Below are 15,167 nucleotides of genomic sequence, written 5' to 3'. Positions count from 1 at the left end.
TTCTTACAAATATGAAGCATATTCAGTAGAAACAATAACATTTTATAAATTAGAACTAATCATTTCTGTTGCTTCCAACGGTTTAATTCATATTTAATTTTTTTTGCACATGGGACCAGTCATAATCATATTTCTATGTGACCAAAAATATTACATGTGATTGAACTGCTTTCTCCATTTTTTCTTCTAGATGATTTAAGACGAATTGATTTGACATCGAATTTAATATCTGAGATTGATGAAGATGCATTCAGAAGGCTGCCCCAGCTTCAAGAGCTTGTCTTGCGTGACAACAAAATAAGACAGCTCCCAGAATTGCCAACCACTTTGACATTCATTGATATCAGCAACAATAGGCTCGGGAGGAAAGGAATCAAGCAAGAAGCTTTTAAAGTAAGTTTTAAGTTTGGATATGAAAGACTTTAATCTTCCCATTCTATTTGCTGTCAGTGACTAGTCTTTTTATTTCTATAAGGGGATTCAATTTGATGAAACTTTTAGCACCTAATATAAGCCTTACAAAATGATTTACCATGGGTTTCTTTTTTGGGGGGAAGAGGGTGGCAGTATTTTGTTCTGTAACTGCTCAGTCCCCATAACAGAAAGTGGGGAAATTCCCCAAAGCAGCTGCCTAAATCATCTAAATACATAAGTGTCACTGGAAATGATATAAGAGAACATTTATTTCCTAATAACTCTACTCAAGGAGAATATTCTACGTGGTTAAAAGGAATATCTTCTTGTGCGGGGTGTGGGTGGTTTCTAAATTACTTTGTAGGAGGATTGATTCATTTCATCGTAGGAACGCTGCTTTCTCTATGAAGGAATGGAAATGGGGCTCGGATAACCTGCTAGAATAATAGCACACAGTCTACGAGCAGTCGCCACCAGTTTTCTTACACATTCTTACTGCATTTTTGCTATCCCTTGTAACTTAAGTTGGAACAAATAATGTAAAATACTAGTTGAAGGGACACCACTCCCTGAGAGAAAGCGGATCCACTGAGAGTAGGCAATGATGAGAGGCTGATCTCTCCTCTGACCTTCTGCAGACAGCGCTTGGGGGTCCAGGGAGTCAGGTCACTTCTGTGAGTCTCCCGGGTAAGAGTCAGAGTTCAGTTCTGCACCAGCGTTGGCTCTCAAGGGAATGCTAAGTCGGTTTGCTCTGTCGTGTTTGATCATAGTACCTGTGTGCATCTCTGTGAGTGTTTCCTGTCTTGCTAGACTCTTCTTTTCCTGGTTTCCGGAGACAGAGCTTGACCTTCCATTAGAAAGAAATGATTATTTCTCTATACTACAACACAAAATATTTCTGTTCTGCCTCACCAACTTCTCACAATTCTAGCGTAGAATATCTCTCATGGAAAGCAGTTCTCTTTATATATTTTTTTAAAGTAAGGTCTAGAGCAGACAACAAAAAGTTCTACCTAGAGTTTGGGAAGTCTATACATAATAAGATAACTTACAAATAGTCACAGCGACAGCAAATGAAAAATATAGCAACGGGACCACCGTTTCTACTAACTCCTTACATCTGGAATGCTTGCAGGACATGTACGATCTCCATCATCTCTACCTCACCGATAACAACTTGGATCACATTCCTCTGCCACTCCCAGAAAACCTACGAGCCCTTCACCTCCAGGTAGGGTTTGCACGGTGCATGTGCCTAAGAGCTTTAGTAGGGAGAAATGCAAGCAAGAGAAAGTAGGGGGCTATTTGAAGTGACACATTAACACACTGTGACTTTTTCTAACTTCTCTTTTCATTTTTTTTTTCTGAGTATAAAAACATGCATATTTATCACCCTATTTTTATTGGTTTATTTCTTAAAATGTTAGTTTTTATTATCATTTTTTGAGCAGTCACCAACTACTCATATATCTTTAGTCTTTAGTCACCAAAATCATTTTTTTTTGCCACAAACAGCAAGGTTTTCCAATACGATTTGAAAAATTTGAAAGTTCCACCAGAAAAAAATGTGTTATAAAAGTAAGAGCAATGGGGTAAAGAAAATATAATTTTATTTTAAGCTTTCAGGGGTTAAATGGTTTATTTTAGCTTTTTATTTTAGGCTTTATGTATTAAATTAAGTTTACTGTCTTAGAGGTCCTCATGTACTAAAAGATGACAGCCTTCAATTACACAGAATCAAGAAAATGCAAGATTTAAAAAAAAAATATGATTGAAAGCTTGCCTTACTTTAATTTCCATTAAGCTACTTTTTGACATTGAAGGAAAAAGTGAAAGCACATTTGGGGATGGAGAGAGAAGTTTAATGCCATGAGCACATGCTTTGCACACAGGAGTCCTGTTCAGTCCTCAGAACTGAACATGGTACCCCACACACAAATAGGCCCTGCAAAACAAAAAAGAACTAAACAAAAACATAATGGACAAAATCAAACTAAAAATTAGGTGTTTTAAATATAAGCAAGCTGAGGGTCTTGAATGATGGTATAGCGGGTGGGTGCTTGCCTTGCATGCAGCTGACCAAGGTTTGATCCTGGCCGTCATATATAATCATAAGAGCCCATCAGGAATGATTCCTGAGTGCAGATCCAGAAGGAAGCCCCAGGCATTATCAGGTGTGTTCCACAAATAAACAAATAAGCAAACAAACAGAAAAATCACCCATAATAGACTCCAGAACAACTGTACATAAGGTAGGGCATTTGTTTTGCATGCAACTGACTTGAATCAATCCCTGGTGCCCCATTTGGTCCCTTGAGCAAGAAAGGAATGATCCTGAGTACAGAGACAGGAATAAACCCTGAGAATCACTGCATATGATTCTCAACTCCCCACCATATAAATAAATAATTAAACATGAGCAAAATGAAAAATTCTTAGCAAGAAAAAAATGGGGCAAAGTTATTAAAATCAAAAATGAAACAATGAAAGGGGAAAGAGGAGAGCTCCGTGGACTAGAGTGCATATTTTGCAAACACAAGGCCCTGCTTCAGACCCTGGCATCTCATGGCCCACTGGGTTTTGTGGGTTATAGCTCTGGTAGCCCCTGAGTACTTCTGGGGTAGCGCCAATGGCTCTCTGCGTTGCTGGACCCGTGCCACAAAACACCGTCTCAGAGCTGAATGGCTAGGCCTGCACACCCAGGCTGCAGATGATCGAGGAGGTAAAAATCCAATCCTAAATTGATTTAATAGTCAATTTTGTCACATATTTCAAGAATAATTTCAAAAAGAGATACTGTCAAACAATACTGGCACATTCTCACCATTTCCAACAAAAGACCATGCAAAAATACCATCTGAGAAGACTAACAATTATCTCTAAAGTATTAATGCAGATACCTTTAACAAAACACAAGAAAATCACATCTATTAGCAATTTAAAAGAAATACTTGAGAATTAATGGGTTTTATTCTAGAAACACAAAATGGTTTAATATTAAAAAATCAGCCAATGAGAGGCTGGAGTGATAGCACAGTGGGTAGGGCATTTGCCTTGCACACGGCCAACTCGAGTTCGATTCCCAGCATTCCTTAGGGTCCCCCGGCACCGCCAGGAGTAATTCTTGAGTGCAGAGCCAGGGATAACCCCTGTGGATTGCAAGGTGTGACCCGAAAAGCAAAAAAATAAATAAATAAAAATAAACCATAAAATTCTATCATATTAATAGAATTGGGTTCGAAGTGTACAGTTATGGGTCAGAAATAACACAGGGGCATTCTTGCCTTGCATACAGCTAGTATCAATTTCAACACCAGCACTACATATTTTCCCATAAATACTGTAAGAGTGGTCCCTGGGCATGGAGCTAAAATGGACCCTGAGCACAGGCAGGTTTAGGCCATCCAAATAATATTTTTAAAAATATACATACATTATAAGCTATACAATACGTGCAGAACATAGCTTTGGACAAATTACAGCAAGGTGTTTTTTTTTTTAAGTGGGGAGAGGGCAAAAATATAACTGAAAATACTAGAAATGGATGGAAACTTCTTGAACCCATTAAAGAAAATTTTATTAAAAATAAAACCCTTCCAGCTACTATATATATAATACAAAATGTCAGAAACCTTTCTCCTTAAGATCAGAAGCAAGGAACGTTTGGCTCACGTCTCACCACATCTTGTCATCATTGCACTTGGCAGCTCCAGTTAGGGCAATTAGGAAATCATTAAGTAATTAATTAGATGTTACCTTAACTGGAAATGAAGAGTAGCATTGCCACATTTAGGTGACATAATATCTTATACAGTAAAATCTAAGGAATCCTATGAAAATTATTTGAGTTAATAAGCTCAGCATGTGCTGGGGGCTGGAGCAATAGCACAGCAGGTAGGGCGTTTGCCTTGCATGCGGCCAACCCGGGTTCGATTCCCAGCATCCCATATGGTCCCCTGAGCACCGCCAGGAGTAATTCCTGAGTGTACAGCCAGGAGTGACCCCTGTGCATGGCCGGGTGTGACCCGAAAAGCAATTTTAAAAAAAAAGCTCAGCACGTGCTGATTTTATAAATTAATGTTACTTGCAAGCATATACTAAAACAAATATGGAAAATTAAATTTAAAACATTCTAAAACCACTTAAATAATTAAAAAAATAACAAGTAAATAATTTTGACAAAAGATGTAAATGATTTGTGCAGTGCACACTACAACATATTGCAACACTGTATCACTGTCATAGCACTGTTGCCCCATTGTTCATAGATTTGCTCAAGTGGACACCAGTAATGTCTCCATTGTGAGACTTGTTTTTACTGTTTTTAGCATATTAAATACGCCACGGGTAGCATACCAGGCTCTGCCATGCAGGAGGGATACTTTCAGTAGCTTGCCATGCTCTCCAAGAGGGACGGAGGAATCAAACCCGAGTCGGCCGTGCAAAGCAAACGCTCTACCTGCTATGCTATTGCTCCAAAGGGATCTCTAGCAAAGATTCTTAGGAACAGCTTACCTAGATGGTCTTTTGTGAAAATACTATAAAAATGTAAGTAGAATAGGAATTTCTAAGATTCTACAGGCAGGGAAATGAAAATAATTGACATAAATAGTTATAAAGTTTTTCAAGATTAAAAAGACCTAAAACTAAACTGTGGAAATGGTATAACTCAAAGTCCTTTAAAAAAACTACAGAAGGGTATACCTAAATGGGGATGAATTTTATTATTTATAAGGTATCACTGTATCACTGTCATCTAGTTAGTCATCGATTTGCTCAAGTGAGTGCCAATAACATCTCCATTCATCTCCATTCATCCAAATGGTGTCTGATCACTCCAGGAATATGAAGAGCCTCAAACCGTTCATTCAGGGCACCGGTGAAGAAATTTGACCATCTTGTAGGTGGAATCCAGTCGGGAATAGCTCTAGTCTACCGGGCACAAGTAACATCTCTATTACACTCAGTCCAGAGATTTTAGCAGCCTCTCCTTACTCATCTTTCCCAGAGATTAGAGGCTCCTTCAGGGTCAAGGGAATGAGACCTATTGCTACTGTGTTTGGCATATCAAATACATCATGGGTAGCTTCCCAGGCTCTGCCGTGTGGACTGGATACTCGGTAGCTTGCCAGGCTATAAGGTATAGTCAATAAATTCTTCAAAATCAAATTTTGAACCTTGTGTGTCTTTCTAACATTGGCTCACTTTCTACCTTTACTTGCTTCCACCATATTGATTATATGTGTGATTTATCTATATCTCTATCTATATGATTTTGTGTGTGTGCATGCACATATTTGCGTGTAAAAACCTTTCAACTGAGAGTCTCACAAATGAGACATCCACTTTACCACTTTACCATTGAGTACTATACTTGGCCAGTTTCAACTTATAATAATACATTCTTGAAAATACTAATCACTCAGAATTTAAGCCTGATAATCTATTTTTGGACTATTTTACTTTGACTCCTTTCAAGTTCATGTTTTGTTGCTATTTCTACTTCAAGGAGAATTTTTCCTGTCAAGATAACATGCTCTGTCATCAATCCTTTCTTCATAGTACTAATTATTTTGAAAATAAGTTTTTTCTTTGAACTTCTTGTCTTACTTATACTTTCACTGCTGAGACATAAATTCTGGAAGAGTCAGAACGTGTCCATTCTGTTAATTTTTTTTTCCTATTGACTAGAAAGTGTTTGGTGTATAATAAAAGGTTTGTTCAATAATCACTTCACATGCAATTGTGGATGAGAATTAAAACATACCATGTAAATCCATGCTAAGATATGTCTTTATTACCTTTTGTTTCCACCTTGTTTAGAACAACAACATCCTTGAGATGCATGAAGATACATTCTGCAATGTGAAAAATTTGACCTATATTCGCAAGGCTCTAGAGGACATTCGACTGGATGGAAATCCTATTAATCTTAGTAAAACTCCTCAGGCATACATGTGCCTACCCCGTTTGCCTATTGGAAGTCTTGTATGATTTCCAATAATGCAAAACCTAATGATGGTTATTACAGCAGATAAATTTTGTTGCTTTCAAAAACAAACCCAGCATAGTGTCAAGTTGTGTTCTGAATGACATAATCATACAAAATGTGACAAAAAATTTTAGGGAGTGGCAATTTATAAAACATAAAGTGAGTTAGGAATAAGTCAAAATATGTACAGAAAAAAAAGAAGTGATAGAAAAATTTTCAAACCCATGTATTGTATGTAGCTAGGAAGTTTAGGGGTTCATAGACCATATAACTTCAAATTGAATGTAAAGTAAAGAATAATTCAAATGAATACTTTAGTTTTGAAAATATTTACCTATTTTAACTAAATCTTTTTTCACTAAACATGTGTCTGTTTCCAAATTTATTAAAGTGCTAATAAAACTTAAAAACTTTGAAAATTACAATGACCAATGATTTTCATCATTTACAGCATACAAATAATCATACTCAACAATGACATACTAAAATACATTATCATTATCATCATCATCCAGTGGATTGTCAATTTTCCTGAGCTGTCTCATTAACATCTCCATTTGTCCTAGCCCTGAGATTTTAGAAGCCTTTCTTTACTCATCCTTCCCAACAGTGCCACATTGGAGGCTCTTTCAGGTGAATGAGAACCATCATTGTTACTGGTTTTGGCATATGAATACAACACAGGGAGCTTGCCAAGCTCTCCCATGAATAGGTTTAAAAAAAAAAAAACAACTATAGGTCTTTATAGGTAAGGAGCCAGAGTAATAGAAGAGTGAGGCTCTTGCTTTGCACATAGCTGTTGTGGGTTCAATCCCTGGCATCCCATATGGTACCCCAACCTAGCCAGGAGTAATGTCTGAGTGCAGAGCCAGGAGTAAGCCCTGAATACCGCTGGTTTGCACCCCCCCAAAAAAAGACAGGTAAGCTGAAAGTAAATTTAATAACTTCTTGGTGATTTTTTTGAACATACATATGATTTTGGGAAAGGCAAATAACTTTTCAATGTTGGTTTTTATTGTACAAAAAACAAACCAGAAAAAAATTAAAAAACAAAACAAAAATAGTATATTTGCTCTAAAAAATGCATTGTTAATATGCTTAGAGATCTTTTACTTTGTATTAGGCTCTATCAGCTTGAAAATATTTCCTTAACTCTTACTAGTAGCATCTCAGAACAGACATTGCTGTCTTTCACACCTTAAGAATTTTGAAACATTTCTACTAGGAACATGAATTCCTAAAACAGAAAGGATTCTTTTAACTGTGATAAATTTTAACATGCAGTAACATAAATGTCTACTGAACAAATATTTCAGTGGGTGAATTGGTACATGTACTAGGGAAAAAGGACTTACCATTGGAAGTCCCAGTGAGATCTGAAAATGAAATTGACTCTTCAACCAAATATGCATACTGTGTTAAACAAGTTTCAGAAGATTTCTCAGAAGGATCCGGATACTAAAATACATTTTTTTAAAATATTAATACTTCATCATCTTAAACTCACAACTCACATTTATTCTTTGTTTGACTCACTGGCTCTTGGAGTATTTCTGTATTGTCACTGACCTGCAGTGGCCCTGTTCTCTGGGTGAGTTTGGGACTGCAAGTCATTCCCCAGGCAGGTGGATGGAAGAATGAGTTGACAGGCTAATGGCTAATGACCACTTTATTGAGAGCAAACAGTGCTAATATAGGGAAAGAGAAATTGTGCTAGGTAGGTGCAGGGTGAGGGGTAAGGGATAGAATGGCAAACAACAATGTAATAATCTTTTGGGGGCTGGAGCGATAGTATAGCGGGTAGGGTGTTTGCCTTGCACAGTGCTGACCAGGGTTCAATTTTCAGCATCCCGTATGGTCCACCAAACACTGCCAGGAGTCATTCCTGAATGAAGGGAGTAATTCCTGAGTGCAAAGCCAGAAGTAACCCCTGAGGATCACCGGTTGTAACCCAAAAAGCAGAAAAAACAAAGCGAACAAAAAAAAAATGCAATAAACAAACTTTTTTTTTTTTAATGACTCACCAAGAGATACAGTTACAGACTTACAAACTTTGGTGATTAGGTTTCAGTTATACAAAGATCCAGTACCCATTCCTCCACTAGTGTCTATTCTCCACCACCAATCCACCAATGTTCCCAGTACACCTCCTGACACCCTTATTCCATCTCCTGCCCCCCAACTCGTGTGGCAAGCAGTTCCCTTTTACTCTCTCTCTCCTTTTGGGTGTGATGGTTTGCAATACAGGTGGTAATGGGCCATCATGTTTGGTCTATATTCTACTTTCAAAACACATATCCCATTATGAGCGAGCCCTCCAAGCATATTTACCTGGTGGTCCATTTTCTATCCCAGATGCCTTTTACCCCAGCATATGAGGTCAGCTTCCAAGCCCTGGAGAGATCCCCCTGGCCTTTAACTCTAGTATCAGAGAAGAAAGGCACAAAGGAGAAGTTCATTTTTAGTTGAACTTTGATTTTGAAGCATCTTGGGTATTATTTATAATTAGTGTATTGGACTGAAACTATAGCACAGCTGATAGGGCATTTGCCTTGCACGCAGCCGACCCAGGAGCAAATCGATGAATGATGGGATGACAGTGCTACTGTATTTATACACATTATAACAATATTCAACTTTTAGATACAAACAACATGAAAGACATGAAAGACTCTAATATGCTAACTCTGTGTTCATTAAAGACATAACAGGATTTGGGGATAGTAATGACTACTCTAAGTCAAAGAGCAGAGAATGAGCTTAAATAACTTTACCTGGGTTAAGAATTAATATCAAAACGCATTTCTATTCCAGTTCACTATACTCCTTATTGACTTAAATACTGTTTAAAATATCATAGAAATACCTCTTGCATAATGCTAGAGAACCATATGCAGACATTTCAGATAATCTGTTATGGACCATGTGTGACCACTCAAAAATTCACATATTTAAGCCTTGATCCCTAAGTAATGGTATTAGAGATGGCACTTTTGAGTGTAAATTAGTTAGATGAGGTCATAAAGGCTCTCAACACAGATTTAGTGTTTGTTTTATAAGAAGAGGAAGAAAAGGAGATCTTATTATGTGTATGTGTATATCTATCTGTGTCTGTGTGTACACAATGTGAGGACATAGTATAAATAAGTTCTCTACAAGTCAGAAAAACAGCACTCAACCAGTCTTGGAATGTCCTGTCCCCAAACCTGTGAGAAATAAAATTACATTGCTTAAGCTATTTCTTTAAAATAGTTTTCTATGGGGGTCAAATGGACTACTACAAATGTCAAGCTTACAACTGAGTTTTACATGTCACAGACTTCCAAGTGACTAAGGACCTTTGCACAATGTTATAGGAAAGATTTGGGGTGTCTAACATCGTCTTACAGATACTGAGGCTCTGGATCATGTGAAAATAGATGTGTTTAGATGCAAAAAGCAGTTACAGTTAAGGGAGACCGTTCAGTCAAGACTGATGGAATTACTCTGGACACAGACTGCTGTGCCAAAGGGCTAAATACATACCAAGGTGAACGTAAATACTTTTATTTAATTAAAAAGGAACCATGCCGATTAAACTGAGAATAGAATACGTACTGGATGATTATTTATTAAATAAATGCAATAATAAATATTGGATGTTACATTCACTATGATAATGACTGCTTATAAAATATCACTGTATCACTGTCATCCCGTTGTTCATCAATTACTCAATTGGGCGCCAGTAACTTCTCCATTCATCCAAGTCCTGAGATTTTAGCAGCCTCTCCTTACTCGTCTTTCCCAACAATTGGAGGGTTCCTGCAGGATCAGGGGAATGAGACTTGTTATTGTTACTGTTTTTGGCAAATTGAATATGCCACAGGGAGCTTGTCAGGCTCTGCCGTGTGGGCGGGATACTCTCAGTAGCTTGCTGGGCTCTCAGAAAGGCAGGTAAATTTATTTCCCTCTATAATGTTGTGTCCAGGAATATGTTCACTCATGTGTGAGGCTTGGCCCGAGCATGTGGAAAGTAGCCTAGAGCGTGCTAGAGCGTGGCAGTGGTTGGATAGTGGAGGTCGGCTGCTAGGGCTGGGTCCCTCAGGGCAGGGAGGGCTCTCACCCTCCCCGATTTGGGGTGTCCCGAGTGAAACAGCCTGGAGTGGAATACGGTGGCATGGTTATGGGGGCCTCATTTTATGCTCCCTTCCAGGAGAAGCAGCCGTGACTTCTGGAGGGTGCCAATGAGATTATCAGGTGTCAGGAGGAGGTGGTTTACGGGTGTGACCCCTAGGTCACCAGAAACTGAGGAAGCAGGCAGGGGATCTCCGCTCCCAGGTCCCATTGAGCCCAGAGTTATATTATAAAATATAACTTTTAATATTTTTAAGATGGACCAAGAAAGTGATAATAAGTTTCTATCCACTCAAACAACATTGATAATCTCAGATTACCTCACAAATGTCATAAAACACATTTTTGTCCTCAGAGCATCTTCAGTATAATTATTTAAAAAAAAAAAAGAGTCTGGGAAGCTATAGCAAAAAAGTGAAATAAGGTGCTTGCATGAAAAAGGCATTATTATGCAAGAGTCCAATTGACATTTGCACAGGCATTATGATATTATTACACAGAAGGCAACACTGCAGGTTAAATTTGCCATGAATTTCAGGAAGAAAAAATGCTTTACCAAAGCCTGAGAATATAATAATGTTTTAATATTGCTACAAGTGTGCTATTTAAATGGTCTTTTCAAATGTTTTACATACTTAATTGAATACTCTAACACTGAACTTTGATGAAACACAGAATTTTTTCATAATAAATTAATTTTATTAACTCTTATTCTTCATTTATTAAGCACATTTATTTTTTATCTAAATATTTCAAGGTAATAGCTTATATCAAAGAGAAATTTGGGAAGAGGGATATTGCTTTCCTGATTTCCTTAATTAAAAAAAAAATAAGTACTTCCCTGCTAACAATTTCTAACTAATCACTGCTAAACACACTTTTTTTCCCAAATACTTTCTGTTAATTCACTGAAAATCCTGATGTGCTGTGAGATTAATAAATATTTCACAAGCTGAGAACTGATGTACATAAACACAATACCCTTATGTATGTGGAATCTATTCTCTTACTTTTAAATTTATATAAAAATGACTTTGTAGTTATTTTATTTATTTACTTATTATCTATCTATTTGCCTATCTTATTATATTTAATAAATACTGAATGGACTAGAGCAATAGCACAGCGGGTAGAGCTTTTGCCGTGCACGTGGCTGACCCGGGTTCAATTCCTCCGTCCCTCTCGGAGAACCCAGCAAGCTACTGAGAGTATCTCACCCGCATGGCAGAGCCTGGCAAGCTACCCGTGGTTTATTTGATATGCCAAAAACAGTAAAAAGTCTCACAATAGAGACATTACTGGTGCCCGCTCGAGCAAATCGATGAACAAAGGGAAGATAGTGCTACAGATATACTGAATGTTATTTATTTATTACTATATTTATTTATTTATTTATTTATTATTTATTTCACTGTCACTGTCACTATCATCCCATTGCTCATTGATTTGCTCGAGCAGGCACCAGTAATGTCTCCATTATGAAACTTGTTACTGTTTTTGACATATCCAATATGCCACGGGTAGCTTGCCAGGCTCTGCAATGTGGGCAAGATACTCTCAGTAGCTTTCCAAGAGGGGCGGAGGAACCAAACCCGTGTCGGCTGTGTTCAAGGCCGCTGTGCTATGGCTCCAGCCCATTATTTATTTATTTATTTATTTATTTATTTATTTATCTGTTTATTTATTTATTTTATTTGCTTTTATAAACCTCAAGAGGTTAATTTGAAGTAAGGAAGTTATTAGACTGGATCGTATAGAGAGTGTTCCTTGAAAAAACAGTTTTGGTGTATGATTTATAGGAAATGAATGATGGATTAACACAAGGGTGAGGACTGATAGACTTAATGAAAAATAGGTGGGAATCTTTGCTCACATTTAGTTATTTGTTGTTTATCTTTCATTCCTTTATAATTCTTTCATTTTTACTTTCATTTTTACTTTACTACTCTCGGTAGCTTGCCGGGCTCTCCGAGAGGGGGCAGAGGAATTGAACCCAGGTCTGTCAGCGTTCAAACTAACAAAACTAGTTAGTATGAAGTATTATGAAGTACTGTTTTTGTCAATAATTTTCTGGGATATTGTAATTCATTTTAAAGGCTGTTTTCAGACTTTCCCTTGGATTTTGGTAATTTGTATGTACTTAATATATTTATATATACTCTTTTTATTTGGATGTTGGGACACCACACCAGGCTATTTTCATTCGGGGTGCCCGGGCAGGGGTGAGAACCCTCCCCACCCCAGGGGACCCAGGGGACTCTCACTTTTGGTGACTCTTAGTTGGTTACAACATCTTTAGCTTAAATTCATATTACATGTATATATTCAAGATTGAAAAAGACAAATATTTGAAATTGTGTAAAATGCATCCAATGTCGCAATGTTTTTTTAACAAAGACAGATATAAAATATTTGTTGAATTTCTTTCTCAGATTGAATATATTTAAGTATATACAACTTCCCTTGCAAAGTGTCTCATTTACAAATTTAATTAACCCATGTTGTCTTTCTAAAAACCAATGGAAAAATTGCTAAAATTAATATATATCAGATCCATTGCACCAAACCAAACAGAAATTAGTATTAGAAATGAGATATAATTTAATGATAAAATACTACAATTTTTGTACCTTAGTTTACATAGTACTTTACTTTCAAAATTTGTTTTGCATAGGAAATCTTGAAGAATGAAACTTGAATGAGTTACTACTGCCATCAAGTGTTAGAATTCATTCTTTTCAAGTCATATGAGTGTACACAGAGAAAATCCGATGAAGACTGCATTGTACAATTTAAAATGTAATACAATGCTCGGGGCTGGAGCGATAGCACAGCGGGTAGGGCGTTTGCCTTGCACTCGGCCGACCCGGGTGCGATTCCCAGCATCCCATATGGTCCCCCAGCACCGCTAGGAGTAATTCCTGAGTGTAGAGCCAGGAGTAAGCCCTGTGCATCGCTGGGTGTGACCCGAAAAGCAAAAAATAAATAAATAAATAAATATAAAATAAAATAAAATAAAATGTAATACAATGCTCTGCCTAACATAATATATGAGGTAACACCTGTTGTCTTATGATACTACTGAGAATTTCACAATCTTGCAATTAAAACTCCCAAATTGTCATAACTAGTTAGTATGAAGTATTTATTTACACTATATATGTGATTAACAGACTGTAAGCTGAAGACCCAACAATTTCTCACCTATTGGATCTCATGTCTGAGTGAACTGGAGTACAGTAGGACCTCATTCTTATTTTCAGAAAATAGAACATGATGAAACTGTTGAGTAAAGCAAATGGCAAATGGCAAGCTAATGACCACACACACAGACACACACACACACATGCACACACGCATGCACGCACACACACACACACACAGAAGACAGTCTCTAGAAACTACTATTGGCATCCAGAGCCTGTCTGTGACCTATAAACTGAAATTCCTTTAGTTAACAGCTAATGCCAGGGCCCTTAGTTAGAAAGGGGAATGAAATCTGCAATAATAAATAAAATTTCATGGGAAAAGATTTTTCTGAATTGATACCAATCAGAAACAAAATGAGCCAGATACTTTGAAAACATCCCAGTGAAATGCTGTGCAGAGATCCAAAGAAACTTGAACCACTGACATCTGAGAAAACAGCTGTATACTGCTTTGAATGCCTTTAACTACCTTTATGGGAATTTGTTACGTGGCAATAGAAAAATAAAATAGAAAAACATGTTAACTGTGTCTTATTTTTTATTGAATTGGGACATTTTGTTTTGTAGCTTTTAAAGATTCTGATGAAAGAGGACATAAAGTCATTAATTAAACATCTAATGGTTATGTTCAACATCCTCTGCTTGGTAATGGGTGATGATTTGCCTGAATCTATGCAATTTGAATTATGCCAGTGGACTATTAAAAAAACACTGAAGATCAAGTTGTCTGTAGAATGCACTGAGAAGATGAAGAGAAGAGCCATAAAAGTGGAGGAAGAAGTCATAATAGGGAGTTTGCTCACTGCTGGCAGCCGGGCACAAGGTCAGTGGAGTGAGTGATCACAATGGTGAGGACAGGCAAAGTCTATAGGAAGTCCTGCATGGCAAGGCCTGTGAAGGTGCTACCAACCGCACTAAGGTTGCTGTCAAGCTACATTCACACAGACTTGATCTGCACAGCACATGAGCTCATCTTGCTACCAGCATTTTAGGGGGCTATGGAACTCAGACCAAGGTAAGGTGTGCTTTTCACAAGAAAAGGAATAAGGGCTGGAGTGATAATACAGCGTGAAATAATACAGAGTGAAATACATTTGCCAAGCAAGTGTCCGACCTGAGTTTGATTCCCAACATCCTGTTTGATTCCCTGAGCACTGCCAGGAGTAATTCCTGAGTGTAGATCCACGAATAACCCCTGAGCACAGCTGGGTGTGACCCAAAAAGACCAGTCACTGTCACTGTTATCGTGTTGCTTATCAATTTGCTTGAGCAGGCACCAGTAACATCTCCATTGTGAGACTTGCTGTTACTGTTTTTGGCATATTGAATATGCCACGGGTAGCTTGCCAGGCTCTGCCATGATGGCAAGCTACTCTCGGTAGCTTGCCGGGCTCTCTGAGAGGGGCGAAGGAATTGAACCCAGGTCTGCCAACGTT

The 15,167-nt window shown here is 37.7% G+C and overlaps 1 protein-coding gene across 1 annotated transcript in view; it reads left to right on the top strand.

The window, feature by feature from the left end:
• The window catches only part of EPYC (epiphycan), a 43,274-nt gene extending 36,480 nt beyond the window's left edge, over positions 1-6,794 (top strand). The window contains exons 5-7 of the mRNA XM_012936148.2: positions 191-393; positions 1,550-1,645; positions 6,238-6,794. Of these exons, the coding sequence (XP_012791602.2) occupies positions 191-393; positions 1,550-1,645; positions 6,238-6,408 (470 nt within the window). The 3' untranslated portion in view covers positions 6,409-6,794. The remainder of the gene's footprint in view (positions 1-190; positions 394-1,549; positions 1,646-6,237) is intronic.
• Positions 6,795-15,167: the final 8,373 nt, after the last annotated feature.

This window comes from Sorex araneus, chromosome 10 (genome assembly GCF_027595985.1).
Source record: "Sorex araneus isolate mSorAra2 chromosome 10, mSorAra2.pri, whole genome shotgun sequence".
NCBI classification, from domain to species: domain Eukaryota; kingdom Metazoa; phylum Chordata; class Mammalia; order Eulipotyphla; family Soricidae; genus Sorex; species Sorex araneus.
The sequence above is the reverse complement of the archived record's forward strand: the minus strand, read 5'-3'. Positions and strand labels throughout refer to the sequence as shown.